This window comes from Prionailurus viverrinus, chromosome B1, assembly GCF_022837055.1.
Source record: "Prionailurus viverrinus isolate Anna chromosome B1, UM_Priviv_1.0, whole genome shotgun sequence".
In the NCBI taxonomy this organism is placed as follows: Eukaryota; Metazoa; Chordata; class Mammalia; order Carnivora; family Felidae; genus Prionailurus; species Prionailurus viverrinus.
The window spans coordinates 20,833,733-20,851,948 of record NC_062564.1 but is presented as its reverse complement, the minus strand read 5'-3'; the positions used below and the strand labels follow the sequence as shown (position 1 = coordinate 20,851,948).

The window sequence follows — 18,216 nt, the reverse complement described above, 5'->3', positions numbered from 1 at the left end:
ACAGAAATATCTAAGTGAACCAGAAACTAGAAGATCATCTATATGAAGTTAATAATATGCTACACCCGCCCAATTTTAACACATTTGTTTGTAATGAAACAACGGTCAGTTTGAACGTATATCTACAGTACATCTGGGTTTAAAATCAAATAGGATATCTGGAAATCCTCTCACATTAGCCACCGGACAGGGCGTTTCCTGTTTAAAAAAAAAAAAAAGAGAAAAGAAATAACAGAAGAGGAAAAGCTTGTAAGTGTTTAATTTTGTTTGCCACTGTGAGTGAGGGGAAGGGAAGGCAGAGGGGATGCAAGGGGTAGGTCAGAACAGGGAGAGAAGGGTCTACTGCCCTTAGTACAACCATCCCAAGCTTGGGCTCAACCCCAGGCAGTGACATCAGCCCACAGCTGTGCACAGACCTTTGCTCTGCTACCGGCCTGGCGTGCCGGGCAGACAACAGCTGGACTGAAATCATCCCTCACACCAACAGCTTTACTTTGAACTAATTGGCCTGGGCTCCTGAAGGAAAAATGTATTTGGCACAAAGACTCTTGGAACACTTTTTAAGGACACCCATGTAACCAATGCATCAAGGGTTCTGAGCGCTCCCTCTCCACCAGACACACACAGTGGGGGGAGTGCGGGAGGTCACCTGGGGCTTCAGTCATGGCCCCTTCCTTGTGCTGATGACAGTTTAGGAGAGCTCCTTAAGGCCATCTCAGCCTGGTCTTATCCTCGCTTACTCTCCGGAAAGCCACTCTCTTTCAGACAGTGAAGCAGGCACCCAGCAAAGCCAAAATAAAACAGGGGATCTTTCAGAATTTCCAGCAAGTGAGCAAGGGGTTTTCAGTGCAAGCTGACACTGTTTTCAAGAAGTTGTTGCACAAATACCAAATCCATACAGTACAAAGGAATCTTTCTGTCCTGGTGTCTTAATCCTTCCATCAGGTGACTGGTAAAAGCAGGTCTGTGACTAAGGGTGCCGAGAGGCCACTGCCAGTGGAAGAGCTGGACACCCGTAACTTTTGTACACGCACTGGGATGCAGCAAAAGTTATCTCCAGCGTCCGCCTCAGCATGAGTTTGCAGAATTAGGAAAGAAAGAAACCAACTCATTTACAAGACCAGCCCTAAAGCCACAGGCCGTGTTAGAGGCAGCCCTTTTCGCCCCGGGACAAACTATGCCCATGCAGAATTCTCGGCCAATGACAGAACAGGAACACAACATGGTTCAAGCATATAGAACTGAGCAAGGAAAAAAAAAAACATTTCAGAAAAATGGACAAATGCCTGAATTTTCTCCTTTTCATATAACTTATTTGGATGACCTCTGGAAAAGGCTCCATGTCACAGCCAATTATAATCTCTGAAAAGGAGAGCTGGATTCATCCGGGGTCCTCTAGCCCTTATCCCCGAGAAGCACACGCGCAGCTATTACCTAATTTGTCCTGGGGACCTCTTCTAAAGGGGGAGGCTAGACCTGTATTCTCTCCATCTCGTAGACATCAGTTTCCCTTCGGTAACTGATAAATGCATGTTTACAGAGAAAAGCACCACACAACCATGGCCCTAACTTGGTCATATTCTTCATGACTCCTTCATTTTTGAATCTGGGTAGCATGGTTCATCACGAGACAACCCCAAATATTTTAACTCTCAGGGACATAAATAAAAGTCTTCATAGAACAGAGCTAGAATAATTAGGTCCAATTCTCAGTCACACCATTTACCTGCCACGTGGTTTGAGCAAATTATTTAAGCTTTCTAAACCTTCATTTCATTTTTTTTTTTAATGGAGCTAATATTGGTAGCTTCCCTGCAGGATTAAATAAAATAACACACACGAAGCCCCTGACCCAGTGTCTGACCAGAGTCAGCGTGAAATAAATGTTGCGGTTATCCTTACCCGCCTTACAAAAGACCACCCGTTCAAATGCGTTTGAAGAATTGTCAGAGACAGGCTTGTGGTTCCACGACAGAATGTGACAGTTAAAAAGCAGCCTTGTGTAGCATTCAAAGCTACACACACAGACACACAGGATAGGGTACCATAGTTCTCTTGTTCTTGGCACTGGATGTAATAGGACTTTCCCAACTTGTAGGTGATTTTATCTAAACTGGACATCAAGTATAAAGAAGAAAAGGAAAAATAAAGAGGAGGAGGTAAGGTCACATAGAAGTCACACACGCTTTCATGATGCCACATCAGAGATTGTGACAGAAAGAAAAGATTAACAGGAAAATAAGACGACTTCATTCCCCAACTGTACACACATACTTTCTCTAGGTGCTTCTGGCAGGCGTGCCATGGGGGCCAACCCTTCTCTGCACCAGCTGTGGGGGGATCAAGATGTCTGTGTCCTACATTTCTTGCCTGCTTTAGGTCCCCCTCCTAACCCCCGCCTCTGGCCACCTGGGGAATCAGACACCTGCTTTTCAGTGCTGGACACCTTCACTCTTTTTTCAACAGCACATACTTCTCAGGGAAAATATACTTGCTTTTAAAGTTTTTTTTTTTTTTTTAATGTTTTATTTATTTTTGAGAAAGAGAGAGACAGACAGAGCATGAGTGGGGGAGGGGCAGAGAGAGGGAGAGACACAGAATCCGAAACGGGCTCCAGGCTCTGAGCTGTCAGCACAGAGCCCGACACGGGGTTCGATCTCACAGACCACGAGATTATGACCTGAGCCGAAGTCGGAGGCTCAACTGACTGAGCAACCCAGGCGCCCTGATATATACTTGCTTAAAAACAAAACAAAACAAAACAAAACAACAACAACTTGTAATTGTGGAATAATTTTACAGAAAAGGTACATAGAGAGTACACAGAGTTCCTGTACCCTTTCCATCTAGCTGCCCCAATTGTTAGCATTTTACATAATCACGGGACATTAGTCACAATTAAGGTTTTGACACTGGAACACTATGCTTTTTTTTTTTTTAAAGACAAAATTTTAGGATAATTAAAAAAAATTCTAATGTTTTATTTGCTTTTGAGAGAGAGAGAAAGACAGAGTGGGGGAGGGGCAGAGAAAGCGGGAGACACAGAATCCAAAACAGGCTCCAGGCTGTCATCCCAGAGTCTGATGCAGGGCTCTAACCCACGAATCGTGAGATCATGACCTGAGCCGAAGCTGGACACTTGTCTGGTGGAGCCACCCAGGTGCCCCTAGAAAAACTTTGGCTCTTCAGAGAAGCTGCAAAGAGAGAACAGTTTCCAGATACCTCTCATCCATTTTCCCCTAACATTAACACTGCACATTACCAAGGGACATTAACAAAACTAAGAAACCAACATTGGTATAGTATTATGAGCTAAACTCCATACTTTGCCCCTTTTTTTCTGTTCCAGCACCCTATGCAAGATATGACATTGCATTTAGTTGTCATGTTTCGTCAGTTTTCTCTGGTCTGTGAGTGGGTCTTTCTTCCCCCTCCTGCCCCCCATAATCTTGACAATTTTCAAGAGTCAGGTATTTTTAGAATGACCCTCAATTTTGGCTTGTCATGTTTTCTCTGCATAGTCCATTGACCCAGCAATTCCACCAGTAAGAATTTATCTTACAGGTATATTCCCACACGTGTAAAATGAAGGACATTTGAGGTTATCCACTGGAGCAATTCTGTAACAGCAAAACATCAGAAACAACCTAATGTCCACCAAGAAGGAACACGTTAAATTATTTGTGGTGTATCTATGTGATGGAATAAGATCATTCAACAGCTATTAAAAAAGACTGATAAAGTTCTTTGTGTATTGATCTTTAAGAATGTTGAGTGGAAAAGCAACGTGCATGTAAAATATGCTCCCACCTGCGTATCAAAGGGGGAAACCAATCTATAGCTTATCTTACTACTCCTATGGCCCAGCCCCAGAACCGTGAATGGGAACACTATCTTCTATCATAGCAGCATAATCCCTTCATAATATTATTCTTACTCTATGGAAGAGAAATCCGGTCAGGACACGCTGCCAGAGTGACTGACGGGCTACGTAGGTTACTCTCTGAAACCAGGGTCTGTTTAAAACTGGAGACAGTGATTTAAGTGAATAAGGTAATCAATAAGCCATTTTTAAAAAGTCACTTTCTACTTGGGGGAAGGGCAGCAGCCTACAAACAACGAAAGGGTAGGTACCCAGACTGTCCAACAACGGGAAAGTCTAACTTTCCACATCTCAATTTCCTGGTGTTGCAAGGCAGGAACAAATACCACCTGATCGGCTAACCATAGCATTTGGTGAGGATTTTGTAGAGCACATCTTCACAAACTCTCTGTGGAATGATCATCTCAGAAGACGTCCGAGTTTTACTTGCCAAGACGTACTACTTTTTCATATGACCGAGAAATGTGGCAGTCATGTGATACACAACAGTCTTTTTCTAAATTTCATAATGAGCTATGAAGGGCTTTCTGATCGCTCTTGGGAATTACATGAATCTACGCGAACTGATTTCAAAGCCACTCCCTAATCATAACTTATTAGGAATCTACTTTTACAAAAAAAAAAATGCCTGCACCCTCAATTCTCCCATAAATAATATCATCTTACATTTAAAGCTCAGTTTCGTACTTCTACAAAATGCTCTCGTTTCTATTCTCTCATGTAATATGATAGTGTTTTGAGTTAATAAAATAGGTCCTCATCTTAAATCTCATTTTACTGGAATGGGAACTGAAGTAGCAAAGTTGGGTCCAGAACTCAATCCACTCAACATTTTCAATTCAGGTTCTGCAGCACAGAACCCAGAACCTGATCTCTGTGGCTATTTCCTCAACCTGAGAGGCAGAAGAGAGAAGTTAATTCATACATACAATGGACGCCTGAGAGTATTAGGGCTTCTTTCTCTTGTGGAAGCTAGAAAGACTTCAAGATAAGGCAAGTTAAAAGGAAAAAAAACAACAACAACTTTTCTCTACACTGATTAGTCCTGACAAAACCTTACGCAAACGGGGGATGATGATCTGGCCCCACCAGCCAATGTGAGCACACAGGTGCCAGCTGGGTCTCCATGGGGCCTGTGGTTCTCCCTGCCAACACAAGTCTGAAAAGGCTTTGCTGTTTTTCAACTTACTCACTGGCCAACAACATGCTGCAAAACAGATGTTCTCATAATCACAACAGCAACATTCCATGGACCAACGAAAACATTTAGGCACGAAAGTGGATCGGAGATGCAAGCCTGGCGGAATAATTGGCATCATGTTCTAAGCTTCGGGCCTGAGAAAAATCAGGCAGGACTTTAAAGAAATCACACTGAGACCAAAGTAATAAATTGAATGTTAAACGTCCCTCATGCTTCATTTTTAGAGTACGAGGTTCAAAAGGGCAGGTAAAGTTGATGGCATTCCTAACATTTGGAAGCCTAGGTACAAACAAGAACGGGCTCAATTCAGTTGGCACTATTTGACATTACTGTTTATTCGCTCACTGTGCTTACCTGATTCTTACAGACTTTCTGTAAAAGAAACAACATTCTGGACAACCGGCATGGTGTCCAAGTATAGTCCAGGGAGCACCTACATGATAATCACCTGAATGGTCATTGAAAGTGGGTTGCTGGGGGTGCCTGGGTGGTTCCGTCAGTTAAGTGTCTGACTTGATTTCCACTCATGTCCTGATCTTCTATTGGTGGCATTGAGTCCTGCGTCGGGCCCTGCACTGACAGTGTGGAGCCCGCTTGGAATTCCCTCTCTCTCTCTCTCTCTCTGCCCCTCCCCCATGCACACAATGCAAGCTCGCTCTGTGTCTAAATAAACAAACTTAAAAAAAAAAAAAAGAGTGGATTTCTGGGCTCCATTCCCAAGCCACCTGAGTCAGAACTGTGAATCAGCATTTTAACCTAGTCTATTTCATTACACAGTGAAGTCTGAGAACCACCATTCTGGACAAATGACATTAAATTAGTCAACACTGAACATATCAAAACTGGACAAGGACAAGCTAGGACAAGGAACACAGGCTTTCAAAACTGATACCCCCGGTTATGTTGCGCGTCTATACAGGTGACAGTACATAACCTTTTACTTATAGACATAGCCAGCCAAAGTCTGAATTTAGGATGGGCAGATGTGGATAGGGAAAAATGGGCTAAGTCTGAGGTGGTCAAAACCATCTTCAATCAACTCAGTGAGAGAAAGAATTCTCTTATGGTATACTATTAGTTTTCATTACGTTAATAGTTTTTTTTCATAAATCCCACTTCGAAAATCACTTCTGGAATTGTGCAACTCAAAGTGACCTAACTGTAAAGAGTTTTTCAAATTACTTGAAATACACAGCCTGTTAAACCACAACTGTAGATCAAACTAATGAAAGAATTAACACATGCGCCAAGGTGTATGGTGGCCTCAAGTTCACAGACACCAGGTGAGTGTTGATCAGACAATTTATACCTTGCTTTTGGCAAGGCTAAGTCACTTTTCCCTAACTGATAATAGCAAAACCTATTTTAACCTAACAGTGTGTCTTGAACTCTTGACTCAGATAAAAAGATTCCAAAAGTCATTACCAATGCAAAGCAGTGTCTATATCACATGATTTTCCAACCTTTGAAATATTGCATCATGGTTTTCCCTGTTATGATGAGCAGGAGTTTGCTAGTCTAACCATGCTAGGTCCTCAGCCAGGCGCTTTGCTCTCTAGCTGCTTGACCTCAGGAAGGTTACTTCACTTTTAAGCCTCAGTTTCTTTTCCTTCCTTCCTCCTTCCCTTCCCTTTCCTTTCTTTTAATAAAATACTAACCAGTAGACTAAGAGCTGAATACTGCTGTCAGGAAAGAGCTGGCACTCAGTAATGTTACCACCATACCCAGTGCATAATTTTTATACACAGAGGAAAAAAAAATCAACTAGTCTTTTGTAATTAATGGGAATTACTGCAATTCTTAGTGAATTAAGGGTTCAAATCCCACTTGTGTCATTATATAGAAACAACCAGGACAGATCTATAAAAAAGATGTGCATTACCTGAACAACACATTACAAATAATACTACGTTTATATGGATGTCTGTGAATAAAGGCATTTCAAGTTGTTTTTATTTTTTTTAATGTTTATTTATTTTGAGAGACAGCAAGCTTGTATGTGTGCGGGCAGGGAGGCGCAGAGAGAGAGGGAGAGAAAGAATCCCAAGCAGGATCTGCTCTGTCAGCACAGAGCCCGATACAGGCCCGATCTTATGGTATGTGGGATCATGACACGAGCAGAAATCAAGAATCAGACACTTAACCAACTGAGCCACCCAAGTGCCCCAAGTTTTTGACACCTAGTTCATTTGACCAAATACTTAAGTCTCAGTAGGATTAAAAAAAAAAAAAAAAACCAAAAAACTTAAATAAAAATAGATGGAAGGTCTCTGAAAAAGGTATACATTAGATATTAATTTTGACAGCTAAAATACCTTTCCTCCATTAATTTAGATAAAAATGTGATTCTAATGATTAATATTAACAAAAAATAATAGAAACCCCCAAAGACCATAATTATGGTTCTCTATTTTTTTGTTTATTTATTTTTGAAAGAGACAGACAGAGTGCGGGAGGGGCAGAGAGAGAGGGAGACATAATTTGAAGCAGGCTCCAGGCTGTTAGCACGGAGCCTGACGTGGGGCTCGAACCCATGAACTGTGAGATCATGACCTGGAGCCTGACGTGGGGCTCGAACCCATGAACTGTGAGATCATGACCTGGGCCGAAGTCGGATGCTTAAACGACTGAGCCACCCAGGTGCCCCATTATGGCTCTCTATTATGGCAGTTTTGATCCAACATGATTCTTTAAAAAAAAAAAAAAAAAAAAAAAATTAGAGTGACAGGTTTATTCCCTATCTCAGAGGCCAAATATTTGTTGTGGACACTGACCATTCAATTGAACTGTAATCTATTTCAAGGGCTGACACTTTCAAAATGATCTAACTGGGATTATCAGACATAATTATAAAATGTTCCCAAGAGGGGCGCCTGGGTGTCTCAGTCGGTTGAGCATCCGACTTTGGCTCAGGTCATGATCTCACGGTTTATGAGTTCGAGCCCCGCATCCGGCTCTGTGCTGACGGCTCAGAGCCTGAGGCCTGCTTCAGATTCTGTGTCTCCCTCTCTCTCTGCCCCTCCCCTGCTTGCACTCTGTCTCTAAAATAAATAAACATTAGTTTTTTTTAAATGTTCCCAACAGAATTATAGCTCACCATGTTTATTATTCATTTCTAAAAACATACTTGTTATTTTTAAAAGGTTTATAGGAAAACATTTGTATACAAAAACCATTGAATATTAGGTATTATACAGATAAACCAACTTTCTCTAGTTACCACCTTCAATATAAAAATCATTCATTCAATGAAATACTAAGTGCCGGGCACAAGATCTTAGCTCGTTGAGCTACAAAGGTGAAGGAGATACTGCCCTTGAAAGGCTCATGGTTCTAGAATGTGACAAGAGGTCTAAAAACAAATAACTACAATAACAAAGTATCTTGAAGGACATAGAAGGCACAATTAACTTTTCTTGAAAGATGAACTAAAACTCAAATGAAGATAAGGTCTTTTAGCTAGGACTTAGCTAGGTTTTAGCTAGTGAGGTGTTTAAGAGGCAAACAATAGAAAGGCGGTGAAAAAGGGACAGCACATTTCAAGCAGAGGGGGTAACATGTGCCAAAGAGGGCCAAAGGGGTATGAACGGACCCGTGTCTAAGGCATGGGGAGGGGAAAGAAGGTGTGAAGAAAGGCAAATGAGCATCCCGATATCATGAAGTTGGGCTGGAAGGTTCTGGTCAAATCATACATGGTGAATACAGTCTATTTGGACTTTTCCCCAAAGCCCAAATGAAGTCATTTATATTTGCTAAAAATGTCCAGTTGAGGACAGATGTGAGACTTATTTTAATACAGTCTGGAGAGAAGTGGGCCTGGAGCAAGGTGGCCTGTTGGATGACCACTGACATGTATTTGAGGGGAGAAATTATGGGGCTTAAATTAGAACAGCAGGAGCCAGAAGGTTGAGGAGGAGAGAGGAGGACAAGGCATGTGAGACCTGTCATTAGCTTAGGTGGTAACTGAAGAATGATGCCACTTCAGAAGACGATAAGCAGACTTTGAGGAATAGGTCTGAATGAGGAGACACGGCAGAGAGTTCAAGGAAGCAAAGGGCTGGGGAAACAGAAAGGCCTGATTACCCCAGACTGGCTTTCCTGGAGGCAGCTCTTCACCGGGAAAAATACATCTGCAGCCTCGGAAGGAGAGAACTCGAAAACTAGATCTGTGCATCATCACCCTCCAGGTTGTAGATGAAACCACGGGAATGAATGGGATAACAGCCGACAAGGAAACCCTCACTATACTAAACACTATAGGGGTAAGTGAAATTAAGCTATCTCCACTCAACAGAACTTTCCCAAGTCATTCAGCATGACCATAATGAAGAGTATGAGGCAATATGGAAAAGTGCTTGACACAAGCTAAAAAGATAAGAATACACATAAAATATCATGGACAAATCTCAAAATCATGTTGCTGTGTGGAAAAAAAAAAAGCCAGACACAAAAAGAATATGATGTACGTTTCTGTCTATATGAAATTCTAGAATACACGAAACTCATCTACATGATAAAAATCAGATCATTGTTTGCTTCTGGAGAAGAGGGGTATCATCTGCCAGAGAGGAGAATGAAGGCATTTTCTGGGAGGATAGTGAGCTTTAATACCTTGATAAAGCTGTAAGTTACATGAGTGTATGTGTTTGCCAATAAGCATTCCATTGTAGGTAAGTGATACCTTAATAAAAAAAAAAAGTCAAGATATGAAATTGTCTACTCTCATATACACAAAGACACAGGAAATATGCAAAAGTAAAGTCTCCTAGTGGAATATGGGCTATTTTGCCCTCACTTCACAGTTTTAACTTTTTGCACACTATTCTTAAATAAAAAGAAATTTTAAAACCCTCAAATACCCATAAATATTTACCAATTACTTGTGAAAATGGAGAACATGTGTTTTTCCCCATAGGAAGTAGGAAAGAATCTCTGAAAGAAATTTACTCTCTGGAAAAATTTTTTTTTTTTTACTATCTGGAGACAATAAGGAAACACAAGATCATAGTAAGTACATGATTGTCAAGTATCGAGGACCCAGTGGAAGGAGGGGAGCCTCATGGGTTTGTTCTGAGGAAAGTTGGGTTAACTTGGCAGCACAGGACACTTGTCAGGGTGACGACTGAGACAACAGGGAAGTTAGTCAATGGAGGGGAGGGTTGGAGGCAGTTAGATTCTGAAGGTCACTATCACAGACTCTACTTGGGTTTTGGTGCTCCTGAGTCTGAGTTGTCTTTTATATTCTGCAGTTCTTAGTTTGAGAACCTTGCCTTAATTTTCATAGAGAAGATAAAGAAACATTACCCCATTAGAGAGTGGATCCAACAGCCCCCCCATATTTTGGAGAGAAATGGTGGATTCCTGGATGATGGTGGTGGTAGTAAGGCTCTCTTGAGGTGCCTGTGGTGGACCAGGTACCATGGCCAGTTGCTTCATACATATTACTATTTTACTCAAGCTCCGCGACAACCCAGAAAAATACAGATTAACTTCATACCCCCAGTGAGGAAACTGGACTCAAAGAAGCTAGGCAACTTCTAGTTAGGAATCCACGGACAAAAGGCTAGACTATGGCCTCCACTTTGCAAGCACTTGGACCGTGTCAGGAGGGGATCAATCACGTCTCATTGGCATTTGAGTCTGAAGACAAGAAAACAACCCATCCTGAGAGGTTTCTAGTAATATAGACTAATTACAATTCCTTCCTGCAGTGTGGTTGATACCCCCACAAAACAGCAAATGTGACTATTACACAGCTATAAAATGGAGACATGTTAGCTTAATAGTAACTATTTAATAGTAGTTAACATTGGGTGCAACACACTCTACAGTGAGTTACTTCAGGTACTCCTCATGACTATCCCTGAGCAGACAATTATTAGCGCATGTGATAGATAATGAAATTGGGACTCAAGACCTGTAATGTGACTTGCCCTAGGTCACCCAGCTACGAAAGGTCTGGACCTGGTTATTGTGACCACACAGTCTAACCATTCTATAGTACTGCCTCAAATTTTAAAATCGCATTTCGAACTTTGCTATGTAACCTGTTGTCTTTCATCTTAGTTCGTGCCACAAACAATCCCACTGGCAGCTTCTGGAGAATTCTTCCTGGACTGTTTCCATCAGAAGAACTACGTCATGCTTTCTCTTCTTTCCCCTCAAAGAACTGAGACCATTCCCAAAAGGCTTTACATAGTTACTTGAGAAGTTCTACCTCATTCAATGGGAGCACTGACACATTCCCAATTGTCCCTTCCATTGAAAACCGTCCCTAATGTCATCACATTACCCTGACAAAAGTCCCCTACTGCCGCGTTAACCCAACTCCTACCCAACTCCCACCTGGGTGACCGGATGCTATGGACAGGCCAACCACTGCATCCGGACGCGTGGACAGCAGTGGTGAAAGAACACCACGGCACACTCTCCTTATCACAGATGGAAAGTTGAGAACGGGTACAAACTGTGACAGCTATTTCCTGTCAGGCTACGTACCCAGTGGAGGTGCTGAGGACCCGGGTCCCACTTTAAATCATTTAATTGTGCTATCCACTAAAAGGTAAGAAGAGGATCCCCTATTCAAGCAGCATGAATGAGAACAGTGTTCCGCTGGCGTTTCGGCCCCATGTTGGAGAGGCCGAAACGTGAACCATCAGGGAGGCTCGTCTCCACCTCCACTGGGTCATAATGAACTCTGAAACACACACAAAAGGCCTCTTTCCTGACCTGCTCAACTCTATATCCATTACGTTATTTAAGGCACACACAAAAGCAAATTAAGTTGGTCATCTGGGTAATCAAAAGGGCAGCTGTCTAGTTAAGTAACAGGACAGAAAGCCTCAAATGCTAACGCCAGGAGGCCTGTTCCTCAGCTGTGGTTTCCTTGAATGGTTTGCCTAGAATTTTCAACTCTTTGGGGTCCTGAAGTTCCATCTGTTTTAAAATTACTTTTCTATAAAGAGTTCCTCATTTCCATCGCTTCAAATAAGGTCAGGAGAAAATGATGTCCCAGCTAGGTATTAAGAATCTGGAGGGGTAGTCAGCAGTTTGTGGTTGCCTCCCGTTGGGAGGTGAAAACAGAAAAGGAACACAGAGACAAACCTTGGCCCCACATTCACTGCTATTTAATCTTTGCCCAGGGTTGGGGGGTGGCAGAGAAAAAAAAAATTAAGTCCAGCCAATTATATTGACAATGTTGAAATTCCGGTCTTGTCCAAAGACAGGTTTCTCCTAGAACTGGATGAACACAATTTTCGTCTCTGGCTGTTGCCTTTGCATTATTTATACACATACCTACTCACACTTTAGGAGGAGGCTGTGAGCATACATAGGAAATTGCTAAGGGGAAGGAATTCAGCCTTTTAATGAATAACTCCAAACTGGGCTGAAGCTGAAGCAGGAAGCTGATTCTCTAGGGCTGAGGGGCCCATGGCAGACATGGGCATCCCAAGACAGATGGTTCACTCCCAACACAGTAGCTGAGGTAGGGAAGGCAAGATGGTCTCTGTTGCATGAACCCTGAAGACCCTTCCAGGAGAGTCAAGAACTAAAACTCAGCTCAGCCTACGAACAGCAGCACTGGATGGTGGGTGTTACAGACTTCAGGGGCACATGGCTCCTGGTAGAACTGGGTCCTTCACCATCAGCCCTGTTCAAATTATAACATTAGCACAGAGTGTGCTTTCTTCAGACAGGCTATCCGGGATGCACAGCATCCTTCTCTTTACATGCTTCCTCCTCGCAAACTGCCCCAAGGAAAGCATATGTAATTACTATTACCAGAGAGGGAATTTTCTCACCACTTTTTAATATGGAAAGAGGTTTGGGAAAAAAAAAATGACAGAATTATTTAAGAGGAACCCACACAATTACAAAACTCGCTCTGTCCTTGTCTTCAGGAAGAGAAATGTTTTGGTCATCAAAAGCTCTGCTAGGCTTAGTCAGATCAGTGCCAGGAATTCTGTGAACTTGAGGTCAAGCTGCCAAGATTCAAAAGAAATGTTGATATTAAGTGTTTGCACAGATACCAGAGTGGGACAGCTAACAACTGCCAGCGTGCAACTCCAGCCATAATGCAGATTAGGAGATCCGAATTTGCCAGTTGTCCCCTCATCCTGTCAAACTTAGGGGGAAAAAAACAAAACAACACACACACACAAAGGAAAAAAAGCTCTTACCTAGCTCTCCTCGAAGGTTAACAAGTTCTTGGGATAGGGTTTTGTGTTGTTTCAGCGCTTCCTCCCGCTGTGGAAAACACACATCAAGTTACTCATGTTTTCAGGAGGGTCCTTTTCAGTGAAGGCACACATTTGTTATCACCAGGAAAATGAGACTCAGAATCGAGAAGCCAAGATATGAATCATTTAAGCTAAACAGTTTGTGTTGTGAAAAAAACACAGATGTCCCTTAGTTGTTAAGGAAATTCATGTTTCAAAAATCTTTATTTTTTCAGGTTCTCGTCAAACCATCATTGGAGACACTCACTGGCATGGTACTTTTAAAAATATTTACTTTGAGCCATGCTTCATTGCTAATCCATAGAACCTTTCAGCAAATGCATACTTAAGACTTAATGCATTCTCCTCCAAGGGCAATAAAGCACTAATCAGTTTAAGATAAATATTTAATGTTCTAAACATACGCACTTATATGCACTTTGTCCTAGATTTGCAAATAAAAAAGTTTTGTTACAATGTCAGTCCTAAAAGGAAGAAGCCACAGTGAAAAAGAATCCTTAAAAAAAAGACAAAATTAAACTAATTTTACCCAGCCCCACATTATTTTCTAAGGATTATTATATTTGGGATCAGCTATAATTGTAAGGAGATGTTAAGAGAAATGAAATCAAAGAATATCAGGCAACTGTTTCCGTATCAAAAAAGCTATTATTAATTCCGTAAAAAAAGAACAATTTCCAAGTTACCAGCAACTTAAAGCAATCACACACACACACACACACACACACACACACACACACACACAGAGCGATAGATACAGTTTCTTAAAAGGTTGATTCCCTACCACCAGGGCATAAGTAAGGAAAAGGCAGAATTCAGAGCTCTCTGAAAATGCCCTCACTAGGATCACCCGAGACGGAGCTCCTGCCGCATCTTGATCACAGTATTGCAGAGATCATGAGACCCAGTCTTTTGCAGGCAAGAGTTGCTCGTCATTCCAAGCATTCCCCCCTAATTCCAGACAAGCTCTGCCTCAGTCCCTGACATTCTCCCAGAAACGCACTATAAGCAAATACTAATTACCCTTGTTGCTGCACAGGGAGGATAGAGACACATTTTGCTGCTGGAGCAGCCCATTTTCCAGCTTCTGTCTGCACCTGTCCCCACCCCACCCCACCCCCCCCACCCCGCACCGTCCAAGAAGTGCACAGGTGGCCACGCCACCCACCAGTCGGGTCTGCCTACATTCAAAGCTCTACCGGGAGGAGCATGATTGGTCCTCGGTTAGCCTTACTTCACATCCTGCAGGTTACCGTATGCCTCTCTCCTCTCAGAAGCTGATTGCTGCAGCTTCTGCCTTTGGCACAAACAGCCCGCGATTACTTAAAGCCACAGCCCTTCATTTATGAAAAACGAGAGCCAGACATTAGACTGATCGATGGCCACTTACTTAAATATCAGCTGGTACAGTGCAAAGAAAAACTGACCTTCTCTGCCTGGATAATGGAGTTATTTTTAGATTTGTGAACCTTTTTAGTTCCCTCTCTAATTGAGGTCGTTAGATGATCACACTTACTAATAGAAAAGAGAAACGTGTTCTCCAAAACCTGTATACTAAAGGAGCCTGTGAACGAGGCAAAGAACAATCCAAGTGTGTGTTTTGTGACTTACAATTCACAATGACACAGTAAGACGAATGGTGTTTGCTGCAAAATTTAATCTGAATGCTTAGAACACGGTCTATTGGTGTTTAAAGTTAAAGTGTGCAGTGCTGATTGGAGAGTGGGAGATCAGGTATCTTCTATAACTTGTACTTTTTACTTTGTAGTGGTCTCTCACTAAAGAGCTAAGGAAGTTAACAATGGCATGCTAACACTGTCACATGGGTAGTTAACAGTGACTGGAATTTAAGAAACACTTTCTCCTTGAGTACACTTTGCCATTAATGGTATTCTCAATGCTTGATTTTTTTAAAGTGCCGTATTAAATTGTTCTGAAATTACGAATCCGTGAGTCCAGGGGCGCCTGGGTGGCTCAGCCGGTTAAGCATCCGACTTTGGCTCAGGTCACGATCTCGCAGTTCGTGGGTTCGAGCCCCGCATCAGGCTCTGTGCTGACAGCTCAGAGTCTGGAACCTGCTTCAGATTTTGTCTCCCTCTCTCTGCCCCTCCCCCTGCTCATGCTCATGCTCTCAACAATAAATAAATATATATTTTTTTAGTTAAAAAAAATAACAACAAAACAAATCCATGAGTTCAGGTTTTAAAAAATGAACAAGTAATGAGTGTTCTAATGTAGAAATTAAAGTCTCAGGAAAAATCAACCTGGATAAAATTGGAAGAAAAGCGAATGGAAACAGATGTAATACATGCCTTTCTTAATCTCATAAATTTAGGCCTTAATTTTGTTTGCTTAGTGATCTATTTCAAGTCAATACCAGCAAGTTTTGTCATGCAATTGTCAAAAACACCAGAAGACAGCTTTACTAGATACCCACAAGCAATTAAAAATCGCTTAATTGAAAAATTAAGTTGATATGTAATTTCCAGAAGTAATTTTATGAAAACGTTTATACCCTGGCACGAACACCTACCACATGATCTCTCAGCTTATTAAAGAGGTTTGGGGGACAAGGAATTTCAGTTCATGTGAACACTTCCCCCAACTCTACTGCATCCCACCTTCCTGTCCCAGAAGCCACTGACAGCTTCCAATCTCTGTCAGTCTGAGTCAACAGTGACAGGAAAGCCGTGAGGTCATCTTTGTCTCTCTTTTGTCTAAATGTGTTGTCCCAAAGTCAGTCCATTCTTCCTCATGAGCTTTGACTCTATCACACTTTTTCTACTAGTGCAACTTCCACTCCAGTCCTGATCTCCAGAAATTCATTCCGATGCTAGTGAAAGCATCCCTCCACAGGACCTTGCAGGGGGCTGCTTGATTACTGTCCCATGGTCTTTGTACACACAGATGCCCTTACCCCCCAAAACTATTCCATTTAGTCCATGAAAAATAAAATTCACCCTAGGTCCAAGAATCTCCAACATCCAGCTCCTGTTTAGGCTCCCAATTCCTGTTCTGTACAAATCACACTTGCTACCCATGTCCCACCTCCACAAGAACAAATTGACCTGACCCATTACATAACCCTGAAGGGAATGTTCAATGTCAATCATAGTTACCATCTCCCTTTCCCCAAAACCTGGAGATGACATTTATCTTTCTGAATTGATTGGCAAATTATTACTCTGCCAATTAACAAAGCACCATTTCAGACGCTGGGGAAAAGTATGCAAGAAATTTAAGACATGGTTCTTGCCTTCAAGATTGGGACCTGAATAGAACTAAAATGGTCGGGCCCAACTCTCTTATCATTCAAGGCAGATGACCTCATCTGGGGGGAAGCGGCAGAAGATAAAGGAAAAACTAAGGGCTTTATACGTGATCCTATATGACATGCAAATCGCAGTGCCCACACCATTGTGTCAGTTTCTGCCTGACTCTCTCTGGGAGCTTGCCCTTTAAGAGATCTATCCTTTACTTGTAGATGATGAAAATGCATTTTGTCACTCAGCTGCTGATTGCTTGTTTCTTTTTATTCAACGGCTCCTCTATCAGTGCTTCAGTCTTAGATGATAAACTCTTTATAGTCAAGATAACAAGTTTATTTAATTCTCTTTGTATTTTAACATGCAGAATTCTATACAATGTGGGGGGGGGGGGAAGCAGGAGGTAGGAATCTGGATAGAAATCTGCTTTTCTACGCACTTATTAATATAGGAAGTGCTCCAAGGGAAAAAAAAAAAATGGATTCACTATAATTTAATTAGGGGTCCCTGAAACACAGGCACTTAGTCTCTGGCTGCCATCCCATCAGTGGGCCTGAATTTGCTAGCTACTGAAGAGCACCACCAGCACAGGGGATTTTGTAGAAAAGAGCCATGTCAGATCGCTCAGACGGGTACCCTCTCCCACCTCCTCCCTACCACTCACACAATGAATCATGTCCACTTTTTTTTTTGCCCTGAGACTTTTTTTTACCTATAGTAGCCTGCTAGTGTCACTCAAAATTCACCTTGTTTGGGTGCTACTTTAGGCTGCATTTCACTTTGGCTGTCTACACAGAACACTGCTCAACCATCCAAGGATAGACCTGGAATTGGAATAAACTGAAACCATCAACAATGTGTCCTCTGGGAAACAGAAAGTGTGATATTAGTTTCCAGATTCATGAGGCACTTATTAGAACTTCCATGTAATGAATTATTTCTGCCACTAGAATGGGAAAATTATAGTTATTAAACAGGCTTGCAACCAAAGGGTAAGCGATAGCTCTAGGATTCCCTATAATCAATCATTTTTATCCACACTCTAATGCTCTAAAGCCACTTGGGAAAAACTCAGGAATAAGATATATATGTATACACAGATCAGTCTATACCTACAATCTACGTCTGCTTATCCACATATCAATCCATCAATCACTTGTATAGTGGGTAGGAGAGAACCAAAGGGTTAAGAGGAAAATTGTTCTGAAGAATTACTTAACTTTTCCCCTGTTTATGCCTGTCCTTTCTAACTGTTTTATAATAGTGTCCTGCACACATTAGGCAATCAGTAAATATTTGCTGATTGATTATAAAGAGCAAAGAACTTTTGCATCAAGACTTTATATGTTCATCTTACATTTGGGATTCCATCCTGTCTATTCATCCATTTGTTTGTTCAGGTATACAATGTACATCTGTTATATAAAGTCTGGCCATAAGTACTAGGGTCATTTCCTAAGAAGGAACTAGACACAGACCCTACTTTCAGTGAGCTTCTGGTCTTAAAAGGCCTAAATGAGTGCAAATAATTATCTGTAATACAAGGTAAAGAGTGACAGAGAAATGCAAGTGTCCCTAGAATCCAGAAGGTAGAGAGAACATAGAGCCAGAAGGATCAGGAAATAA

General features: G+C 41.8%; 1 protein-coding gene across 6 annotated transcripts in view; it reads right to left on the bottom strand.

Annotated features, from left to right (window-relative positions):
• Positions 1 to 18,216, bottom strand: part of MTUS1 (microtubule associated scaffold protein 1) — a 171,396-nt gene that overhangs the window by 15,965 nt on the left and 137,215 nt on the right. For 5 of the 6 annotated variants that reach the window (XM_047856103.1, XM_047856104.1, XM_047856105.1 and 2 more), the window contains one exon: positions 13,265 to 13,331. In XM_047856103.1, coding sequence (XP_047712059.1) covers positions 13,265 to 13,331 — 67 coding nt within the window. Of the gene's footprint in view, positions 1 to 13,264; positions 13,332 to 14,347; positions 14,435 to 18,216 lie in introns of those variants that run through there. The other variant, XM_047856107.1, reaches the window with a different exon arrangement.